The 22,473-nt window shown below is 35.0% G+C and overlaps 1 protein-coding gene and 1 long non-coding RNA gene across 2 annotated transcripts in view; one reads left to right on the top strand and one right to left on the bottom strand.

The window, feature by feature from the left end:
* The window catches only part of LOC139084210 (uncharacterized), a 94,814-nt gene that overhangs the window by 23,216 nt on the left and 49,125 nt on the right, over positions 1-22,473 (top strand). The window lies entirely within an intron of this gene.
* IPO7 (importin 7) overlaps positions 1-22,473 on the bottom strand; it is a 50,315-nt gene that overhangs the window by 15,721 nt on the left and 12,121 nt on the right. Inside the window, exons 2-12 of the mRNA XM_008513862.2 lie at positions 15,459-15,540; positions 14,429-14,582; positions 13,655-13,813; positions 9,897-10,053; positions 8,202-8,291; positions 5,378-5,472; positions 5,182-5,266; positions 3,359-3,493; positions 2,600-2,699; positions 1,757-1,833; positions 1,480-1,596 (exon numbers count right to left, since the gene is read on the bottom strand). Of these exons, the coding sequence (XP_008512084.2) occupies positions 1,480-1,596; positions 1,757-1,833; positions 2,600-2,699; positions 3,359-3,493; positions 5,182-5,266; positions 5,378-5,472; positions 8,202-8,291; positions 9,897-10,053; positions 13,655-13,813; positions 14,429-14,582; positions 15,459-15,540 (1,251 nt within the window). The remainder of the gene's footprint in view (positions 1-1,479; positions 1,597-1,756; positions 1,834-2,599; positions 2,700-3,358; positions 3,494-5,181; positions 5,267-5,377; positions 5,473-8,201; positions 8,292-9,896; positions 10,054-13,654; positions 13,814-14,428; positions 14,583-15,458; positions 15,541-22,473) is intronic.

Raw genomic sequence — 22,473 nt, 5'->3', positions numbered from 1 at the left:
AACTCTAATCCATTCAGTCATTCTTTACTAGAAAATTTGTGTCAGAAAAGCTTGATGTTCCCAGTCCGCAAATGGATGCATTCATGTTTACAAAATTTCCTTAAAGATCAATTTTTTTGAGAAGGAAAAACCCCACAATTTTACAATTGTCTTGCAACATGAAAAGAAAATAACACACAAAAATAAGTACCTTCAGCACAAGCTGCAAAAGAAAATATAAAACAGACAACTCTTCAAAATCATATCAAAACCTGCACTTCAAAGCACACCATTAAGCAAGTAGAAAGATAACAGAATAGCAGAAAATACTTGCAAATCATATATATGGAAACAGCCTAGTATTTAGAATATATAAAAAACTCTAACAATTCAACAATGAAGATAATCCAATTAAAAAATGGACAAAGGATGTGAATGGACATTTCTCCAAAGAAGATACATAAAGGCCAAGAAGCACATAAAAAGTTTCTCAATATCAATAGCCATCAGGGAAATGTAATCAAAACCACGAAATACCATTTGACACCAACTAGAATGGTTATAATAAAAAAAGACGTAACAACAAGTGTTGTCGAAGACATAGAAACCAGAACCTTTATACACTGCTGGTGGAAATACAAAATGGTATAGCCAGGGGCCAACCCAGTGGCACAGTGGTTAAGTTCACGCGCTCCACTTCACCAGCCCAGGGTTCGCAGGTTCGGGTCCCAGGTGCAGACCTAGCACTGCTTGTCAAGCCACGCTGTGGTAGCATCCCACATAAAACACAGGAAGATTCGCACAGATGTTAGCTCAGAGCCAATCTTCCTCACCACACACACAAAAATAAAATAAAATGGTACAGCCATTTTTAGAAAAAATCTGGCAGTTTCTTAAAATATGACCAAAAATTTGACTCTTAGGTATGTATTACCTACCTAAGAAAAAAGTATGTCCACATAAAAACATATACATAAAGGTTTGTAGCTCCACTGTTCATAATAGTCAAAAAGTGGAAACAATGCGAAAGTCCATCAAGTGATGAATGGATAAATAAAATGTGGTAGATAAATAGAATGGAATGTTATTTGGCAACAAAATGGAACGAAGTACTCACATGTGCCACAACATGGACATACTTTGAAAATATTATGCTAAGTGAAAGAAGGCATTGATAAAGGAGCATGTGTTATATCACTCCACTTATATAAAACGTCCAGAATATGCAAATCCATAGAGGAGACAAAAAGCAGATCAGGGGTACCCTAGGGCTGGGAGGTTTGGGGAAAAATGGGGAGTGATTGCTAATAGGGTTTCTTTTTGGGGTGATGAAAAAGTATTGGAATTAGAGGTGGTGGCTGCACAACTCTGTGAATATAAGAAAAACCACCCAAGTGCACACTTTAAATAGGCAAACTGTATGGCAAATGAATTGTATCTCAGTAAAGCTGTTATTAAAATAAACTACTTGCACACACACACACACACAAGAAGAAATACCTTCAGAAGTATTTCGGCTAAAGAGCCAATCATATGCAGGGCTCCATCTTTTTTTCGAGGATCGGCATTTGGTTCAGTAAGAATCTGGTAGCAGAATCCCATAGTCTTTTGTAGTACCTAGATTAAAAGAGAAAAGTAACACTTTACTGCATATCCCAACAATCATTAAAAAATATTAATGACAAAATGACTTACATGGCTAACATTAAAAACTGAAGGTATATCTGAACAAATTTTAAACATTAAAGCAAACGTTACCTACACATAAATAACCTACCTCTTTCCTCTTACTACAGGCTGTAAACAAAAGTGTCTGGGCAGCAGTGGTAGGAGAAATGAAATCTTCAAACACATCTAGAAAGTAAATTTAAAATTAATACAGAAAACAGTAATTCCAGTTTCTTCAACAAACATTTTCACCTAATGTACAAACAATGATGCTCTGTAAAAAAAAAAGATCTTAAAATTTTGCTAAATCTTCACTCAAGGTGAGTATGAAAATGAACACAGATCCCCATAAAATTTTGTAAAAGACATTCCTAAATGTCTTTTCTGTTCAAATTAAATGTTAATCCATCAATTTCTCCTAATGATTATTTTCTTTCATAGAAAACACTACTACTGTGAGAATTTTCACAATAGGTTCATAAAAGTACAAACTACTAAAAGTACTTAAGATTTTGGTAGGAAGGAGGACTAATACTCAACATTAGCCAAATTAATATTCTTTAGTTCCACGCAGATACTCCACGTGACTCCAAATTCCAGTAGGTGTCTTCTCAATTCCCACACATATGATGACTGATGGGATCCAAAAGTGTAGTTTAGATACTTAAGTGTTAAGGTGTAATCTTGAATTTCTAAGTTTTGGCATGTGCCAGAAGCACACCCAATAATCATAATAACACTATTGTTATTTGTGTCTGCTAAAAATGAGATAATCGTTATCAAATGCTGTAACTAATGAATAGCCCCCCAAAAGTCTAAACAATGGATAAATTACATTAAAACAACAAAGATTTCTCAATACCAAAGGTGAGGTCTTAAAACCCTCTAGGTTTACTATATACAACCTTCATTATGGACTCATTTTGTTTCTAAAAAAGTGAAAATTCCTCACCAAACTTCATGCGTATATATTCATAAGGGTCTTCCTGCCAAAGTTCCTCATCAGCATCTGTATAGCACATCAATGGAAAAATAACATCTTGGATAATGCCCTGTAATTTAAAAGTTAAGAAAGTAACAATCATAAGTCAGCCTTCAAATTTAAACCTTCAAATTTCTTTTAAGTGCTAAAACAAAAGTAACCCCATAATATGTATTTTAAAGCTTAATATCAAACTTTAGTAATGCATTTAATGCATTCTCAGATCAACTATTAGTGTACATATTCTTACCAAGTAATTATAAAACAAGACATACGTGTACATAGGTAGCAATTAAGTATTCTGAGAAAGTACAGTATGAGATTTTAGTCCATCAAGTCCCATAGTTCTAAATAAAGCAAGTAAATTACTCATAGAAATAGTATATAAACCAATTATCCTCAAACCTAATCTGGTGAAACAGTCCTTTGCTTATTCCAAATTACATGACTAAAATGTTAACTAATCATAATCCAACAGTAAGAACTTAAAGCCAAGTTTTAAGATAACAGTTTTTGATTAAAAGATAATCTGAATATTCACAGAACACCTTCTGTAAAGTTTATACCAAGGTGTGACATCTCATTTTTCTATTATACTCTCAAAACAATTAGCAGAACTAGACTAAGTAACACAAGTCAACAAAAAATGGATTTTTTTCAACCTTAATGGTAATTAATGTTATTTCCATTATATTTTCTAGAAAAACATTTCAGATAGAAAATTATTACTTGTATATGAGGCTTCAGATTCTTCCAGGTGAGGGCATGAGAAACTCCTTGATTAATATAATTTAATGTCTGTTGTAAAACTCGAGGAGCCATATACTGCTTTTCCTTGTACTGATACAACACCTTCAATAAAACCTTTGAAAAAAATTTTTGATCAAAAACCAAAGTTTAAATAGAAATTTTAACCACTCATAAGCCAGCAAAAACATCACTCATCATTATAAAATAACAACCCATATTCTTTTAAAAAGAAAATAATTTTTAAAATTATGTATTGGCGAACCCTTTTATTCCCAAGCCACTTAAGTAAACAAACTGAAGTAATACTGTGTCAAAGGACTAGTTTCTGATTAAGTATAAAAAGAAGAGAAAAACATATACCACTTACTGAATATACGACAATATTCTGAGACAGCCCTATTTTGTTAAAGTAACCTTCTAGGAAAATCTTACCCAAACCATTCACCTACCTATTTAATGCCTGCCAAGAGTTCAAATTCTACTTGCTATTCCAGAACAGCGATTGTCAAATGTGGTCGACAGACCTCTCAAGAGGGTCTGCCAGGTCAAAGCTATTTTCATAATAATGCTAAGATGTTATTTGCCCTTTTTACTGTGTTGACGCTTGTACAACGTTACAAAAGAAATGGTGGTAAAACTTCTGGTGAATTCTCAGATCCTAGACCCACCACCTTAGATCCACTTGAAAACTTTTCAATACTTAAAGTATTTCTTATGAGCTCAGTGGTGATATTAACAAAAGTGATTTTTAAAAATTGCATAATGAGGGCTGGCCCCGTGGCCGAGTGGTTAAGTTCGCGCGCTCCGCTGCAGGCGGCCCAGTGTTTCGTTGGTTCGAATCCTGGGCGCAGACATGGCACTGCTCATCAGACCACGCTGAGGCAGCGTCCCACATACCACAACTAGAAGAACCCACAACGAAGAATATACAACGGTGTACCGGGGGGCTTTGGGGAGAAAAAGGAAATAATAAAATCTTTAAAAAAAAAAAAAAAAAAATTGCATAATGAAATATATTAACATTTGGAAAATCTGCATTAACTCAATGAGTCAACATTTCCCAAATGACCAGTGCAGGATGTTACAAAATCATATATGGATAAAAGACCCATTTAATGTGCAATGTAGACCAATGGGTGTTAATGCGACAGACTATGAAATGTTCGTTATTACAGTTTCAAACTTGACACTGCAATTAACCTTTAAGAAACTACCATTGTCAAATTTTGGTGTGATATCAAAGAATTTCCATAATTACGTGAAAAAGTCTATTAAAACAGTCTTTCCTTTTCCCCCTTCTTATCTCTGAGGCCAAACTGTTTTTATTTACATCCACCAAAACAAATTAAAACAGACTGAATACAGAGGTAAATGAGTATACAGCTGCCTATTATTAAGCCAGACATTAAAGATAGTAAAAATGTTATAACTGCCATCTCCTCTTGCTAAAAAATTTTCACTTTGGAAAATAGTTACTTCTAACAAAAAACATGCATTCTATGTTTATACATAATAGGTTTGATATTATTTTTAAATTAATACTGTTAAATTTTGTTTTAATTTCTAATATAGTAAATATCACTAGGTCAACCCACATAAATGGAAGCTTGTTGGGGTTCTCAATAATTTAAGAATGTAAGGAAGTCCTGGGACCAAAAATGTTTGAGAACTGCTTACAGAGTTCAAAATGTTAAAAATTGCTTCATGCAGTCGTTGGGTACTGAAAAAACTAGAAATAAGCAAGACAGAAATTAACCTTATAATACCATATTTCTACTTAGAAAAATTATCTTAAGACTTACTTGCTGGACACCAACAGCAAAGGCCTTCAGAAATACCTCGGCAAATTCGTTATACTCCTTGGATACATTGCCAGGGCTTCCGTATCTAAAAGAACATTAAAATGTCCATCGTTTCTTAATGCCCTATAATAGCACTTATAAACCCAAAACCTTGAAGAAAAGAAACTTAAATCATCATGTATCGAGAGGGGCTTACCTTTCAAAAAGCCTTGCTAAGATATGTAAAGCCCACTTCTTACATTTCCACCACGGTAACTCAGGTCTATCATCTTCTTCAACTTGAAGTGTTTCCTTTAAAGAGACATTTATTTAATGATAGTAAGAGATGATATAATCTAAGAGAAACAGCATGAGGTGAGAACAGATTCACAAAAACATGAATGCTCCTCCAGTGTTGGCCTTTCATAATAAAAGCTAGATTCGGAAAAGTACTAACCCTCATTAAATATAAAAGGCATTTTCACTACTTCACTACTTGATCACAAGGGATATGCTTTTTAAAATTCTTATAAAAGACCCACACATTTTAGTCAAGGCCACGGCAAGTAGCTTAATCAAAACTAGTATAATTCAAATCAAAGGGGCATGAGAAACTCCATTTCAGAAATCTAGTTTCAGCAATATTAGTATAAATACACAAAGATATATGTATGAGAATATTCACTTACAAAACTATTTGGAATAGTGAAAAACTGCCAAGAACCCAACCACTCATTAATGGTTAATTATGGAACACCATAAAAGACTACTACTCAACCATTAAAAAGAATGGATTGGATGATTATATATTGACCTAAGACGCGCATGACATGTTTTAAAGTTACAATTGGGAAGTGAAACTGTGGAGCAACTTAAACTCCCATACGTTAACAGTGAGAGCAATGGTACTACTACTTTGGAAATCCTTTTACAAGTTACTTAACAAAGCTAAACATACACCTACCCTATGACCCAATTCCATTCTTTGGTATTTACTCAAGAAAAATGAAAATATGTGATCACAAAAAGACTCATGTAAGAACAGTTGTAGCAGCTTTATCTGTACTGCTAAAATCCTGAAACTACCCAGCTGTCCATTAACTTGAGAATGGATAAATAAACTATAGTATATCCATGAAAAGGGATACTTCTTGGCAGTAAAATGGAACTACCACTACACAACGTGAATACATCTCATAAATATATTAAGGAAAAGAAGCTAGATACAAAAAGTTACTCTTATATTAAGTTCTAGAATAGGCAAAACTGATCTATGGTGCTAGAAATGAGAATGGTGATGGTAGGGATGATTAGAACCAGCCACAAGCAAACATTCGAGGTGATAGTTACATAGGTGCATGTAACTGTCATAACTCATTGAACTGTTTACTTATAAGATGTGCGTGTTTATGATAAATTATACCAAAAAGGTACAGAAAACATATATAAAACTTTTGAAGTTACACTTTGTACCTATTAAATGTGTACAGAAAAATACACACCAAACTAATTTCCTATGGAATAGGAGAAATGTCCCATTTATTTCTTTTGCATTGTTTTTTTAAAATAAAAATTTGAGCAATAAACTACAAAACAGGAGGTTGGCCTCACTTATTCCACCAATAAAATTATGTTGGATAAATTACGTAACCCTTCCATGACTCTGTTTAAAATAAATTCAGAGGGATTTTGAGGATTAAGTAAGTACAGTATGTAAAAGCACTTAAAACACACCAGGTATTCAGGACTTGTAAATTTCCCTACCTCTCTAGAAAACTATAAAGAAAAATTGCAATTATTTTAAAAACTGTGATTAAATGTAAAAAAAAATAACATAGTTGGACAATTCTGTATATATTAAAAATCACTGAATTTTACACTTTGAAAGGGGGAATTTTTATTGTATGTGAGTTATAGCTCTATAAAGTTATTTAGAAAAACAAGTAATATAACTAACTACAAAGTTCGACCAACTTGTTAGTCAAACTCTTCTCCTGTTATGGGTGTCTGACAAATTATTAGAATATCTAACAAGGGGCTCGGGCTCTTTTTGGGGTTGTTTTTTTTTTTTTGACATAACTGATATACAGTCATGCATCGCTTAACAACAGGGTACGTTCTGAGAGATGTATCTTTAGGCAATTTCATCATTGTGCAAACATTATAGAGTATACTTACACAAACATACACATATAGTAGTAGGTATAGCCTACTACATACCACACTATATCATGCTAATCTTTTCTTTCTGGTTAGGAAGACTGGCCCTGAGCTAACATCTGTGCCAATCTTCCTCTATTTTGTATGTGGAACACTGCCACGGCATGGCTTGATGAGCAGTATGTAGGTTCACGCCTGGGATCCAAACCCACGAACCCCAGGCCACAGAAGCAGAGCCCCTGAACTTAACCACTACACCAGGCCGGCCCCGATATGGTACTAATCTTAGGGGACCACTATCACATATGCAGTCTTTCATTATGGGGCTCATGACTGCATAACATTGTATTCGTTTAAGGTATACAATACAATGATCTGATATATGTATATACTGTGAAATGATTACCATAGTAAGTTTAGGAAGGTGGGTCAAAAGGTACAAACTTCCAGTTATAAATAAGTTCTGGGAATGTACTGTACAGGATGGTGACTATTTAACAATACTGTAATGTATATTCAAAGGTTGATAAGAGAGTAGATCTTCAAAGTTCTCATCACAAGAAAAAAAAATTTGTAACTATGTGAGGTGATGTATGTATGAGCTCTGAATTAAAAACTGAGAAGAAAGAGATCAATTAGGATGAAATAAACAGAGATGTATACAAGCACTTAAACAATAATACATGAAATAACCCTGCACAATTTTTTACTTAGTATATGAACATATGTAAACAAATGAAATGGTCTCTCTTTACCTAGAAAAATTTACATCATGAATTATATAAGTTAATAAAAAATGTGACAGGAAATATCAGTTAAAATTCTCAAAAGATAATTAAATGTTTGTGTTTAGTAACAGAAGAGAACACATAAAGACTTACATTAGGTACATCCCTGTTCACAACAGTTTTTAAAATTTCTATCCATTCTGTCAGGTTCTGTTGGTTTATCAGCTCCAGTGGTAGTGTATACTAAATTAAAAATCAAGAATCAATATTTTAAAATCCTTACAAAAGAAAATCCCACTTCCTTTTACTCTTCACAAAACCTACAAAAAGTATTTCATTCAATCCACATGCCTGTTTTTAGTACATAGGCAAATTTCTTACCTGGCTGATTTGGTTAGTTATCCACAATGGAGAATTGTGGCAATTACAGTGGGCATCCTTATCTTTTCTCAAATTACTAGGAATATATCTTATTTTCACCATAGAGTGTGATTTTTATTGTGGATTTCTAATGAACATCTTTCATCAAGTTAAGGAAATTTCTATTCCAGGATTCTTAGAGTTGTGCTTTTTTTTTTTTTAAAGCAGGAATGGTTATTAAATTTTATCCAATGCTTTATCTGGCATCCTTAAAGATGGCTACAGGTCTCTCTTTTCATGTAATGTAAGAGTTAATGAGAAAAAGTGACTTCTCACTGTTGACCCATTATTGCATTCCTGGGATAAATCCTATCTCTTACTAGGTTCATACAATCAATACCCTATTTAGGATTTTAGGACATCTATTTTCACAAGTGAGACAGGACTATATTTTGATATCAGGGTATGCTAGTCTCAAAAAACTAGTTGGGGAAATAAATATTTTATCCTATGCCTTAGAACAATTTATAAAAAGAACTTATTTTTAATCTAATAGTTGTGATCCTACCAGTTAGGTAAAAAAAAATGAAAACAGTACAGATATTGTCTAGGCAAATCACTTATTAAAGTGCCCTTAGGTTAAGACTGGGAGACACTAGATTGTCTTTAAAGATCTGGCAAAGACATACAAAATCCAACCAAACAACAGAATGAGTCAGCTATAACCTTAGTGGAGGTAAAGTCACAGGTCTATTTAAATTACCCTTTTTTTTTTTTGAGGAAGATTAGCCCTGAGCTAACATCTGCTGCCAATCCTCCTCTTTTTGTTGAGGAAAACTGGCCCTGAGCTAACATCTGTGCCCATCTTCCTCTACTTTATATGTGGGATGCCTGCCACAGCATGGCTTGCCAAACGGTGCTGTGTCCGCACCCAGGATCCGAACCAGTGAACCCCAGGCCGCCAAAGTGGAACGTGTGAACTTAACCGCTGTACCACCGGGCGGGCCCTGACAATATCATTTCTTCTGTGGGTATTTTATCTCAGGAACATTTAGAACAATAAACAAAAGTGAAGAAGTCCATTACTGTATGCCAGTCAAGCCCACAGTATTAGTATTTTTGTGTTAGGCTTAGGAATAGGTTTTGTAATTATTGGGACAATCTATGTATATTTGGCATATCAGAGTAGGTGTTAGATGAAAACTGTAATCAAGTAACTGATTTTCAGACTTGTGAATTCTTAAGGTGAAAAGTATAAGAGAACTTAAGACTGACCATTTATAATTAAAGTTGTTCATGTATTTGGAGAAGTGTGCTTAGACTTTTAATGTACTTATAATTTGGGCAATTTATATTTGACTATCAAATCATCCACTTAATCTAGATTTTCAAATGAAATTATTATTCAGAGGCTGAAATTCTTTCTCTTTTAATGTGGCAAATGATAGACTGCCTTTTTATATATATAAACTGCTTTATAAAAATTACCTGAACAAGAGCATAGAAGATCTTGAAAATTTGTTTCTGAATGAGGACAGATTGATCAGACTGATCAGAAAGAAGCTGGATAAAACGGTCCTTTAGAACTGGCAGGAAATGCTGCATTGCTGCTACCAAGGGATTCCGTTCTTCTGGTTTCTTGTACCTTTGGGTAGGAATACAAACTAATTCTGTAAGAGTTTATTTCACAACTTTATATAAATATATACACATATATACATATGTATATATATGATATAAATTTAAACTACTTGTTTGTTCACACATATAAGCAAATACCTCCTAAGCAAATTTAGATTCTTATAAAAAGAAAAACCTACTATGAAACCAAACTACAAGCAAAAGCAACTGGAGAAAAACCTCAAATAATAACAGGATATCTAAAATTTACTGAGCATTTATTATGAGGTCAATAATCTTTAAGGCCCCATTAGTATCCTCACTTCTACAGTTGAGGAAACTGAGACACAGAGAAGTTGAGTATCTTTCCCAGCAGACACATATAGGTAAGAACTTCAGCAGTAGAGATCCAGGGTCTGCCCTCAACCACTTCACTATGCTGTCTCTAATTGTGAATATGTTACAACTGAGAAGCTACAATGATTTGACTTTTAAATATTAGCAGCTGATTGATATAACATCGATTATATATCATCATCCTTAAGTAATGCACATAACAAGAGCATTAAGACAGAAGTGGCATCTATAAAGCAGAAAATATTCTATTTCTAAAAGCACTATAAACCAGAAGTTCTTTTCTAACTCATTTGGGAACAAAACCCAACCTCAACAGGCTATTTATGATCTTAATTTATCCCATTTGGAATGAATATTCACATATTTTATAGCAGATATAATAATGTGTTTGACTACTGGGTGCTGGTACAGATTTCAATAGGACTGCTACATAACATGTATTATGTGAACCTTGTTACCTTCCTAAAATCTGAAAAACTATGAATTCTGCATCACATTTTGCTCCAAGAATGGGGTAAAATTGCTGACCTACTTGAGACATTTCCAAATATAGATGACTTAGCATTTTAACAGTATTGTTAAAAGGTCTGGTGGTTTATTTTTAAAAAAATTAAATAATCGAATTTATAGTTTAGAACTATGCGAAAGAAACTCCAGCTTCCACTATTAGAGTCAATAGGCAGAACAGCTTTGGAAAATACAGACTATAGTGGTTAAGAGGTCATTATTCTAAAAGGCACAGCTTATCGTTGTAGATTAGTTGAGATTATCTAAACTGCTTTAAATTGGTTTTCCCTACCAGACTTATTTTATCTACTGGCACCTTTTTGAAGGGGAAAAATGTATTTAGTTGAATATATGAGCACATTTTTAACAGGTAAAGGTAAACTCTTAAAAGGCTAGATTCTTTTTTCCTCCTGGGTGAAATGAGAACCAAAGTAAATTGCCAAGAATAAAAAAATACCACGAAAAATGTCCACACTAATAATAATTGAAACTATTAAACAATTAACTAATTATTTTAAATATTATTTTAATGTGCTGATAAATTACACCTAGCATACATTTTTAAAGGTTATCTGTATGTTTGAGTCAATAAAAATAATTTATAAAAGGAAGCCATTTTTACTCTCCAATTTGATTATACAAATGATGATAATTTCAATAACATTCCCTTTTTACAATAATGCTGAGAACTATCTTATGCACCTCTCTCCATTTATCCAACAAATTAAGAGAGTTTGAATACCCATTCCATGTTACATATTCTTCTCTACCTCCCTCTCTACATTGAATAGTAGACTGCAAACAGCGTAACACTAGCTGCTAATCTAAGCTAATGAGTATAAAAGTAATTTACGGTAGGAAAGAAATTACTATCCCATAAGACCTGAAAGTTCCTGAAAGCGTGAACATGTGACACTAATAAAAGCCTACTACCACAAGTTAGTGTGTCAAGCTGGTGAGCCAGGCTCATAGGAAATCCTTAAATACCAGCCCGCTGCTTTTCTGTTTAAAAAAAAAAAAAGAAGGGGGGACGGCCGGGTGTGGTTAAGTTCACACACTCTGCTTTGGCGGCAAAAAGAGGACGATTGGCAACAGATGTTTTCTCAGGGCCAATCTTCCTCACCAACAAAAACCAAGACCAAACAAAAACTTCAATGGTTCATCAGTATCTAAAAGATCACATCCAAATTCTCCATCATGGCATTCAAAACCCTCTTTAACATGGTCCCAATTTACCAGTCCAGAATTATCCCCAACCTCTCAAGCGAAATCATCCACACCATTTAGTGGTCTCCTTACTACCCACTAAAGACAGTGTCTCATTTCCATCTCTGTACCTTTCTTTTTGTTCATACTACTCCGGTGTGACAAGCCTTCCTCTTCAAATGCTCCTTCTGTGCTCCTTCAACTGACAATCATTTCCTGAGGATCTATGCTCCTGAGGGCCACAACTTCCAATTTCTCCATGAATTTTCTTAGCACTGCTTCAGTCCACACAGATCCCTTGTGAACACCTTGTGCTCCACAATTGAACACTGGCTGAAAATGAACTGGAATTCCAATACTGTAGCAGCCTCCTATGTCTCCCATTTAAAAAAATCCCTGTCACGTTCTCTCCTGCTAAGATTATAGGACAGGAGAGACTTGAACCTCCTTAATGACAATGACAGCTTAACATTGTTATTCTCTCTCATTTAGTCACTCACTTACCAGAACTACAACAACTGGCACTCTGACAGAGGTTGGAGCAACAGCTGGAACATTCCTTAGCAGGAAGATGGGTAGCTGGTGGGAACACAAGAAAACACCAGTACCAATGCTGTAAATGGTATATTTCTCTCCTGCTCAGAACAAAAGCAGCAGTTCATCAGCTACTTTGAGCTGGGACCCAAAAAGAATAGCGGAGGCTAACTACCAGCCCCACAATTACAGGGCTCACAATGGCATCTGTGTAGCTGTTAGGACCGGAAATAAAGCCACCATCATGGTGTTAGGTGTTCCTCACGCCTTCCTCAGTTTTCTGACATCAAAACTTTCAAGTGCCTACCAATTTTGTTACTTTCACCACACACTTAAGAGAATATCCCTTCAACATCTGGCTTACTACTTTTAGTGCTATACCTCAACTTGCAAGGTTAGATTTTTTTTTCTGATCCCTAAACCCAGATCGAAAAATGATCCCTCTGCCTAAAATCTTTTTTACTGATACTAATTACTTACATGAACTATAATTTGCTAAAATATGCACTCAAACAGGTGACTGTGAATCCCTCAAAACACAATGATTAAAAATGATCATATGAAATTCCAATTAAAGAATCAGAGGTAGGTTCTTGAAACTTAACAAGAACCCAAATTAAGATAAAAATTCACAGAAAGCCAAAAGTAATAAAGAGCTCTAATATTCAATGTACTCTGATCCCCTTCACATTAAAAAAAAAACAAAACTTATCTTTAGCCCTTTTATCAGCACATGCTGAGGAGCCCATATTGAGGAATTAGATATAACTCAGTTTTTGAATAGGAAAACAGATAATGATTAAGAAAGAAGGGGACAAGGAGTTACTTAGTTGAATAAACCGAAGAGCTTGTAGAATTAAAATAAGAATGCTATTTCAAAAAAAACCCAATTAAAATCTACATAGAATTAGCTAATTTTAATATATATACCAAATGTAATTTTAGACGTTCAAATAAATTAGCTTGAATTTTCTGAACTTTTCCTACTTCTCAAAACTCTAGAGGAATTGAGAGACACTTACTCATAATTTTTCACAAGCTGATAAAGGCAAAGAAGAATTCCTAGCCAACAAGCACTGTTATCAGACTGAAGATAAAAGCCAATTTTGTCCACAATAGCAGTCCAGCGGCTTGGATAATCATGTTTGATGATATGATGAATGCAAGTAGTAAGCTGTACCCTGAAAGTAAAAAATAAACAATGAGGAGGAAGAAATGCTACCTAGATAAAATTTTGCTAACTCATAAAAACAAAATGGTTATTTAGACAAAATAATTCACTGAGCAAAAACTATTTGTTCCTACTGATTTAAAAGAAATCCAACAAATGTTTCAAATGCAGGTGATTTTATTTTTCTTACTTTTCACCTCTATCATCAACTGACAAGTTTCATTTAGAACATCAACTATTCTCATTAAAAATGATCTGCAAAATCATATAAAGAGTTTTCAAATATCAAAAGACTATACAACATAAAGTATATGACAGCATTCTATAGTTTTCTTTACCCCCTTTCATCTGATCACAGTATGTTTCCCAAGTTTTACATGAAGTTTAAAAGTTTTTGGTTTTATAAATAAAAAATTCAATTGCAGTAAGAATAAAACAAAAAGGAATTCTCCTGTAACAGCATGTGTTAAGTTTTCTGCTACAAAAATGACAGGTTTGAATGTTCTGAAAAGACCTCCTTTATCCCCTCAACCCTGCAAAAACCCCTGCAAATTACATACTGCAACAATGGGTAAGTTTAAAATATACCTTTCATATTATAAAATATATAAAGTATAAAATATACCTGATAAGTTCAGGAGAGTGGATAATGGCTTCTACAATATTTTCTCGAATACAATGTCGATCTTCTTCAGGAATAGTATAAGGGGATATATCCCCTGGTGCTGTTTCCCGATCGGGCCAATACTGTGTTATCATATTTTTCAAATAGATAACACCTAAAATATAGATCAGTTTGACAAAAGAGTATTTACTGTGATAGCACTGTGAATATCCCTCATAAGTGTCCACACCTCAATTTATTTCTTTCAGAGCAACCATTGTTAGTAGTAAAGCTATCCTTTTAAAAACAAAATACTGTATTCTATTACTTTAAAAGTTGATAATCAAAACACAAGTTTAATACTCAACTACAGTATTCACCCACGAAGTTATTAAACATATAGCCTAAGAACTCTGCAAATAAACACACTACAAACAAAACTGTTAAGACTTTTTTATGTCACATTTATTCATAACACTTTTCATCTTGTTTTCTGTAGGAAAGCTATTTAGATTAATTTTACCAAATCAGTTTTCTGAATGAAGCCTCTAAGACAAAACCATGTAGATATACCAATATTTTGAAGACTAAGAGAGAACACAAGAAGTAGTATGCCACATTTTCAGAGACTTTGATGCTGAGGGAATTGCTCAATATCTTGTTGAAACCAGAACTAAGATATAGTACTTTTTAAATGGTTAAAATGCAACTGTAAAAGCAAACAGCAGTAAGGAAAAACTGCATAAACACATAAGTTTGTAGGTTAGAATCATCCATCAGGCAGGGAAGCAGGGAATACATAGAATCTTTTAATTAACCCCATCAATTTCTCTTTCCAGCTTCTCTTTTAATTCAATGAAACATCACATTCCTTTAAACTCTGCCACCAAATTTCAAGGCACTTTCTATTTGTTGTAAACATATGAGGGCAAACCAATTTTCAAAGAAGAAAATCACTGAGGGGCCATCCCAAGATACTTCGGCTATTCAACTGTGCATCTTTTAAACAATATGTTTACATATACTCAAGAAAATAATTCAGGAAACTTGCCTGCCTGTCTCACAGGTAAATCCAGTTGTTCCGACATAGTAATCTGAAGCAGTGTTGAAACAAAATTCAGAGACTTGTGCGCCTACAAACAAAAAAATACATCTTAAATTTCTGCAAATATTCTCAGTACTCTATTCCACTACTTGGCTAGGACAAAAAGCTCTCCACAAGCTGGTCCCAGCCTTATTTCCTATCACTCATCTATAATGAACTCAAAAAAATTTTATAACCCAACTCCTAAAACACTTTGGATGTTTGCATTTATCTGCATACCACTGCACTTTCCATTCATCCCAACTCGCATTCTTACCCTACACTGGTGGTAGCAGCTCAGAAACAATATCCTCTGCGATACCTATTTCCCCAACTCAACATTTCTCCAGGGAGATGCTCTATTAAGTGGCTACGCACAAACTAAATCAATTAAAATTATACCAGCCTTGGGAGTGGTTTCCAAGGTGCTAATAACATTTTATTTCTTAATATGGCTATTTTATATAAGTGGGTTCAGTTTGTGAAAATTAATCAACTGTACCCTTATGATCACTTTTCTGTATGCATGTTATATTTCAATAGAAAATTAAAAATCAATAGCTTTGAACATACAATAAAAGTAGGATACAAATATGATAATTTAACAAATATATTTATATGACGATGTAATACAATATATACAGAAAACAATGAAATACACTAAAAATGCTAACATAGTTATCTCTGGGGTTATGAGATTATAGAGGAGCTGATCTTTATACATTTTCTTTTCTTTTTTTTTTTTAGTGGGGGGAAGATTAGCCCTGAGCTAATATCCACGACCAATCCTCCTCCTTTTTTGCTGAGGAAGATTAGTCCTGAGCTAACATCCGTATGTGGGACATCTCCCACAGCATGGTTTGATAAGCAGTGCATAGGTCCAGGCCTGGGATCCGAACCTGCAAACCCCGGGCCACCGAGGCAGAGCATGCAAACTTAACCGCTATGCCACCAGGCTGGCCCCTATACATTTTCTGTTTTTCAAATTTTATACTATGGACCTGGATCACTAACATTAACAGTACAAAAAAGTTAATGATTCCTAAATTTGTCATATTTGCTTCTGATTCTTTTAAAAGAACTGAACATTCCAGTTAGATCCCTTCTTGTATGTTTTGTTTCCTTCCCTCTCCCTCGATAAAACCATCACCTACCTATAAGGTCATCCCCTCCTTCCAGCACAAGTTTTAGTATTTTTCTGCACATGTTCAATGAACAATAGTGATTTTATTTTAGTTTCCTCTTTACAGACTGTTTTCCCCAAATACTCTACAAACACATTCTTAGAAACAGACAAATTTCCTTTTGGATATTAAAAAAAATCTCTTCCATATTAGAACCTAGAGTTTATTACTTTACTTTATTATTGATACTTTATTCAGTCACTCCAAAATTTATTTATTTAGGTGTTCCTGGTGCAAGATACTATGCCAAGAAGTGGGAACACAGGGGTGAATGAAACAATGAGGCTCCATGACCTCGTGGAAACTTAAGAGTTTAGTGAAGGAGAACAAGCTAATCAAACAGGTAATTGCAATAAAATATAATGGAGGTAGAGGACACCATGGAAGAATCAAAAGGAGAATCCCCTAACCCAGAAGTAAAGCTTAAATTTAAGACCTGAACAGGAGTAGTTAGGTGGATGAAGGGGAGGTATTAGCCCTTTCCAGTACTCTAAATAGATCTGAACACAGTTAACCACTACTACTTTCTTGAAACACCCTTCTGTCTATGCAATTCATACCCACTCACGCTGGTCCCTTCTTGGGCTCCTTGCTGGTTTCTCATCCTATATAATCTATAAATGCTAGAACTTGGTGCCAAGACTCAGTCATAGGCCATCTTTTCTGCTCCCCATGTCTTGATTTCATCCAACCCCTGTCTTTAAATACTACATATATATCAAATATGTTATTTTCAATCCAGATCACTCTAACAGACCTATTTAACATCCCTACCTTCATTATCTCAGACTTCTGAGACTTACTATGTTCAAAGCATCTTTTCACCTAAAATTTGTGACTCTACACTTCCTTGTACCACCTCCCCCAATATTTCTCATCATTATCCTCAGTTATTCATGTCTGAAACCTGGATGTCATCTTTAACACTTCTCTCTTTTTCATTCCAGTTCAGTACATCAGGCCTTGTTAATTTGATATCCAAAAATGCTTGTATAATTAATATATCCACTTTCTCCATTCCCATTAACACCTAGCTAGTCCAAGTGACTGTCATCTCTCTTAATGGAACTATTTGCCCAGGCAACCATTCTCCATTTAGCAGCCAATGATCTTTAAAATTGTAAACCAATCCCCTTCAAACAAACCTTTTAACAACTTTCTACTCTATTTTCCACAGCCTATAAGGCCCTGCATTATCTTGCCTCTGCCTATTTGTTCAGCTTTATTTAAAGAAACTTTCTCATCCCCTATTGCCCCACCTTATCAGCCTTCTTTAGGTTCTTTCAACAACAAACATATTACCCCATTTCAGAGTCTCTGTACATGCTGTGACTTTCTCACTATAACACTCTTCTCTCCAATGTTCCACCAGAGTTAACCGGTTCATAGCTTCACATTCTTTGAGTCTCAGCTTAAAGATTTCCTTAGAGAAGCTTTTCCTGACTGATCACTCAAGCTAAAGCAGGGTTCCCTATTACTCTCACAATCCCCAGGGGTTTTTTTCTTTTTCTTTTTGAAGTATTTTTTTTGGTGAGGAAGACTGGCCCTGAGCTAACATCTGTTGCCAATATTCCTCTTGTTTTTCCCCCTCCCCACAGCCCCAGTACATAGCTGTAGATCCTAGCTGCACGTCCTTTTAGTTATTCCATGTGGGACACTGCCACAGCACGGCCTGATGAACAGTGTGTATGTTCGTGCCCAGGATCTGAACTGGCGAATCCTGGGCCGCTGAAGCAGAGCATGCGAACTTAACCAACCACTCGGTCTTGGGGCTGGCCTCTCCGGGGTTTTTTCTTTACAACACTTATTACACATTTGTAATTATTATATTTGTAGACTGGCTTTACATCTGAGAGTAATGACTATACTGTTTGTATACCCAGTTCCTCATATGAAGCTTGGTATTTAAGATATTCAACATGGGCCAGCCCCACGGCCAAGCGGTTAAGTTCACGAGCTCCGCTTTGGTGGCCCAGGGTTTCACTGGTTCGGATCCTGGGTGCAGACATCGCACTGCTCATCGGGCCATGCTGAGGCAGTGTCCCACGTAGTACAGCCAGAGGCACTCACAACTAGAGTGCACAACTATGTACTGGGGGGCTTTGGGGAGAAGAATAAAAAAAAAAAGACTGGCAACAGTTGTTAGCTCAGGTGCCAGTCTTTAAAAAAAGAAAAAAAGATATTCAACAAATTTATTAAATGAATAACTGAATGAATAAAAAAAAGCCTTGGAAGCAGTTGAGATCAACTAGGAGCAGTGTAGAGTGAAAAAGCGTATTTATATTTAAGGGGTAGACAAATGAGTCCACAAAGGACACTACTATCCATACTACTATGGCACTTTGTAGGCCATTTATATTACAGTATATATCTTATCTCTTGCATCAAATGATGAATGCCTGGAATGGACTGCTGGAATCAGATAGTCCTGTTTATAAATACAGGTGATGCCACTTCCTACATTTTTAACTGGAGCAAGTTGATTCAGCAAATCTAGGACTTAATTACAAAATTAGTATAACGAAATCTACTTCACAGTATAGCTGTAAGGAATAAATAAAATATGGAAAATATTTTAGCAAATATCAAGACATAAATTTTATGTTGTTTATAGATCCATACACAGTAGAGTCTCATCTTTCTCAGTATGTTCTAAAGTCAGTAAGGCATAAATTGAGTATCACCAAATTACTCTCTAGTTCCTTAAATCACTCATAAAATACAGCATATGTGGTGAGGTACATATAACACTCTTTTGAGGTCCCAACACTGCAGTTTTTCCTTCGGAGTTGAAAAAGACTGCTTTCTATGATTGGAACCCCAAACGAAGTTGTTGGTTTATGTTTAGGAGTTATGTTAAAACAACAAAAACCACCACAACCACCACTGTTTTAGTTGGCTGGACACATACATAGCTACACGTGAGTTAAAAGTGAGCACATGCCACTCACTGTATCTTCCTACAGTACAACAGGAACTCGATAAATGTTACATTAACAAAGGAGCTTTATCAATTTCTAACTTCCTAAGGTTTAAATATAAAAAACAAAACCACAAGAGTACTTGAAGGAAACCAAGGTAAATATTTTTATTATCTTGGTGGAGGTAACCTAAGCATGACACCAAAAGCTGAAAGCCATAAAACAGCTTTAGTATCAAGTAGATAAAACGTAAAACTTCTACATGCTCCTCCCAACAGTATAAATAATGTTAAGGAAAAAAAAGAGAAAATATCTTATCATATTTGAGGAAGAGTGAATCACCCCCAAAATTAGCAAATATGTGCAGGCAAATTACCAAAGAATTAGTACAAGTGGACAAGTCAGTCCTACCCCAAAACAACACAGGCAATACACCAAAGTGCTGGTGAGGATGTGAAAAAAAGAAAGGAATTCATATAGCGCTGGCAGATGTATAAAACAGAACCAAGCAATTGGAAAACTGGCAGTTTCTGACATATACCTGCCTTATAACCTACCAACTTCACCCTTATATTATCCAAGAGAAATAAGTGCTTTATGTCCACAATAATACCTGCCCATTGACATGTCAATGTATAAACAAACTGTGCAATGTATAAACAGACAAACTGTGGTAACTTAAAAAAATTTAAACCAACCTACAGAATCAAGCAATAATACAAATCTCAAAAACATCCATAAGAACTCTGAGAAAAAGAAGCCAAACTACTTGGGTACATAACATGTGATTCTATTTATATGAAGTTCAAGGACAGACAACTCTAATCTATACTTAACAGAAGTTAGAATAATGGTAACCTAGAGGAGGAAAGGTATTGACTGAGAAGTCTCAAGGAAAAGTTCTAGGCCAAAAGAAATGATATATACCTATCTTGATCTGGATGGTAGCACCTAGGTAAAAATTGAGCTGTAAATAATTTTGAGCTTTCTGTTATATGTAAATTATCCCTCAATTAAAAAAAAATCAAGACCACTTTTACCTGAACATTCACAGCAGCATTATTCATAATAGCCTGAAGGTGGAAACCCACATGTCTGTCAACTGATGAATGGATACGCAAAATGTGACACATCCAAACATATGACAGAATATTATTTGGTAATAAAAAGAGTGAAGTACATGCTGCAACACGTATGAACCTTAAAAACACTATGCTATGTGAAAGAAGCACAACACAAATGACTACATATTGTATGCCTTCATTTATATGAAATGTCCAGAATAGGCACATCCATATAGACAGAAAGTACCCTAGGACTGGGGTTGGGGGTGGGGGTGGGGTGGGGAGTGACAGCTAATGGATATGAGGTTTCTTTTGGGGGTGATGAAAATGTTCTAAAGTTTGTGGTAATGGTTGCATAACTCTGAATATACTAAAAACCACTGAATTGGATTCTTTAAGCCGCTGAATTCAATAAAGTTATTTTTAAAAAAGCAACAAAACTGAACTATGAAAATAAACACCTATCATTTTATTATTCTATTATTTTAAGTCACTTTGCCTTCAAAAACACACAAGTATAGGGGGCAGCCCCGTGGCATAGTCGTTGAGTTTGGCATGCTCCACTTTGGTGGCCCAGGGTTCACAGGTTTGGATCCTGGGCGTGGACTGACATCACTCGTCAGCCACGCTGTGGCAGCAACCCACATAAAATAGAGCAAGACTGGCAAAGAAGTTAGCTGAGGGCTGATCGTCCTCAAGCAAAAAAAGAGGAAGATAGGCAATGGATGTTAGCTCAAGGCAAATCTTGCTGAGCAAAACAAAACACACAAATATGAATATAAAAAGTACAACTGATGAAAAACATGTTACATTCAGACAGTTGAGCTAGACTAAGGGTAAAAAAGAAGAGAGATTTCTGTCAGCAGGAACAGCACAAGCAACTCAACCTGGAACATCTATCTACCTGCCCCATACACATTTCCACCCAGCTGAAATCCCAAATGCCTTGTATTTTCCCAAAGAAGGTAACAAATGGACTTAAAGTAAAACTAAGTATCAGACACCAGATTCTCAAGAAAACTGAGATAGAAAGCAGGTTAGCAATCGCCTAGGGCTGGGATAGGGAATTAACTGTAAACCAGAAGGTGGGATCTTATTGGGGTAATGGAAATGTTTCCAAACTGGATTGTGGTGATGGTTGTATAACTTGATAAATCTACTAAAAATCACTGATTTTCACTTAAAACAGGTCAATTTTATGGTACGTAAATTATACCTCAATAAAGTTTAAACATTAAAAAAAGAGAAACTGGGGGCCGGCCCTGGGGCGTAGTGATAAAGTTTGCGCACTCTGCTTTGGTGGCCCGGGGTTTCGCTGGTTCGATCCTGGGCGTGGACATGGCACTGCTCATCAAGCCATGCTGAGGTGGCATCCCACATGGTACAACTAGAATGACCCAAAACTAAAAATACACAACTATGTACCAGGGGGCGGGAGAAAAAGGAAAAATATATATATAAAAAAAAGGAGACCACGGATCTGTACAATTATAAACACAGATCAAATAAAGACTTACATTAACTGTTCAAATTAGGAAAAACCATTCTTTCAAGCATTGAGTAATCTCTAACAACTTTCTGGCATTCTTGGGTATAGCAACTATCACATATGTAAAACAATTTCTATCACATATTAACTACTATTATATCTATTAATCATCATATATTTAAAAGATCTTTATATTTTTATGGTAATTTAAAAAATAAACTTGTAAAAGTATCAGTAGCATCAATCTTTATCACAAAAACCCTTTAAAACTTGAGAAATTATGCTATTATTCCCAACAGTTTTGGCAAACATTGATGTAGGCCT

Source organism: Equus przewalskii, chromosome 6, assembly GCF_037783145.1.
Source record: "Equus przewalskii isolate Varuska chromosome 6, EquPr2, whole genome shotgun sequence".
In the NCBI taxonomy this organism is placed as follows: domain Eukaryota; kingdom Metazoa; phylum Chordata; class Mammalia; order Perissodactyla; family Equidae; genus Equus; species Equus przewalskii.
The sequence above is the reverse complement of the archived record's forward strand: the minus strand, read 5'-3'. Positions and strand labels throughout refer to the sequence as shown.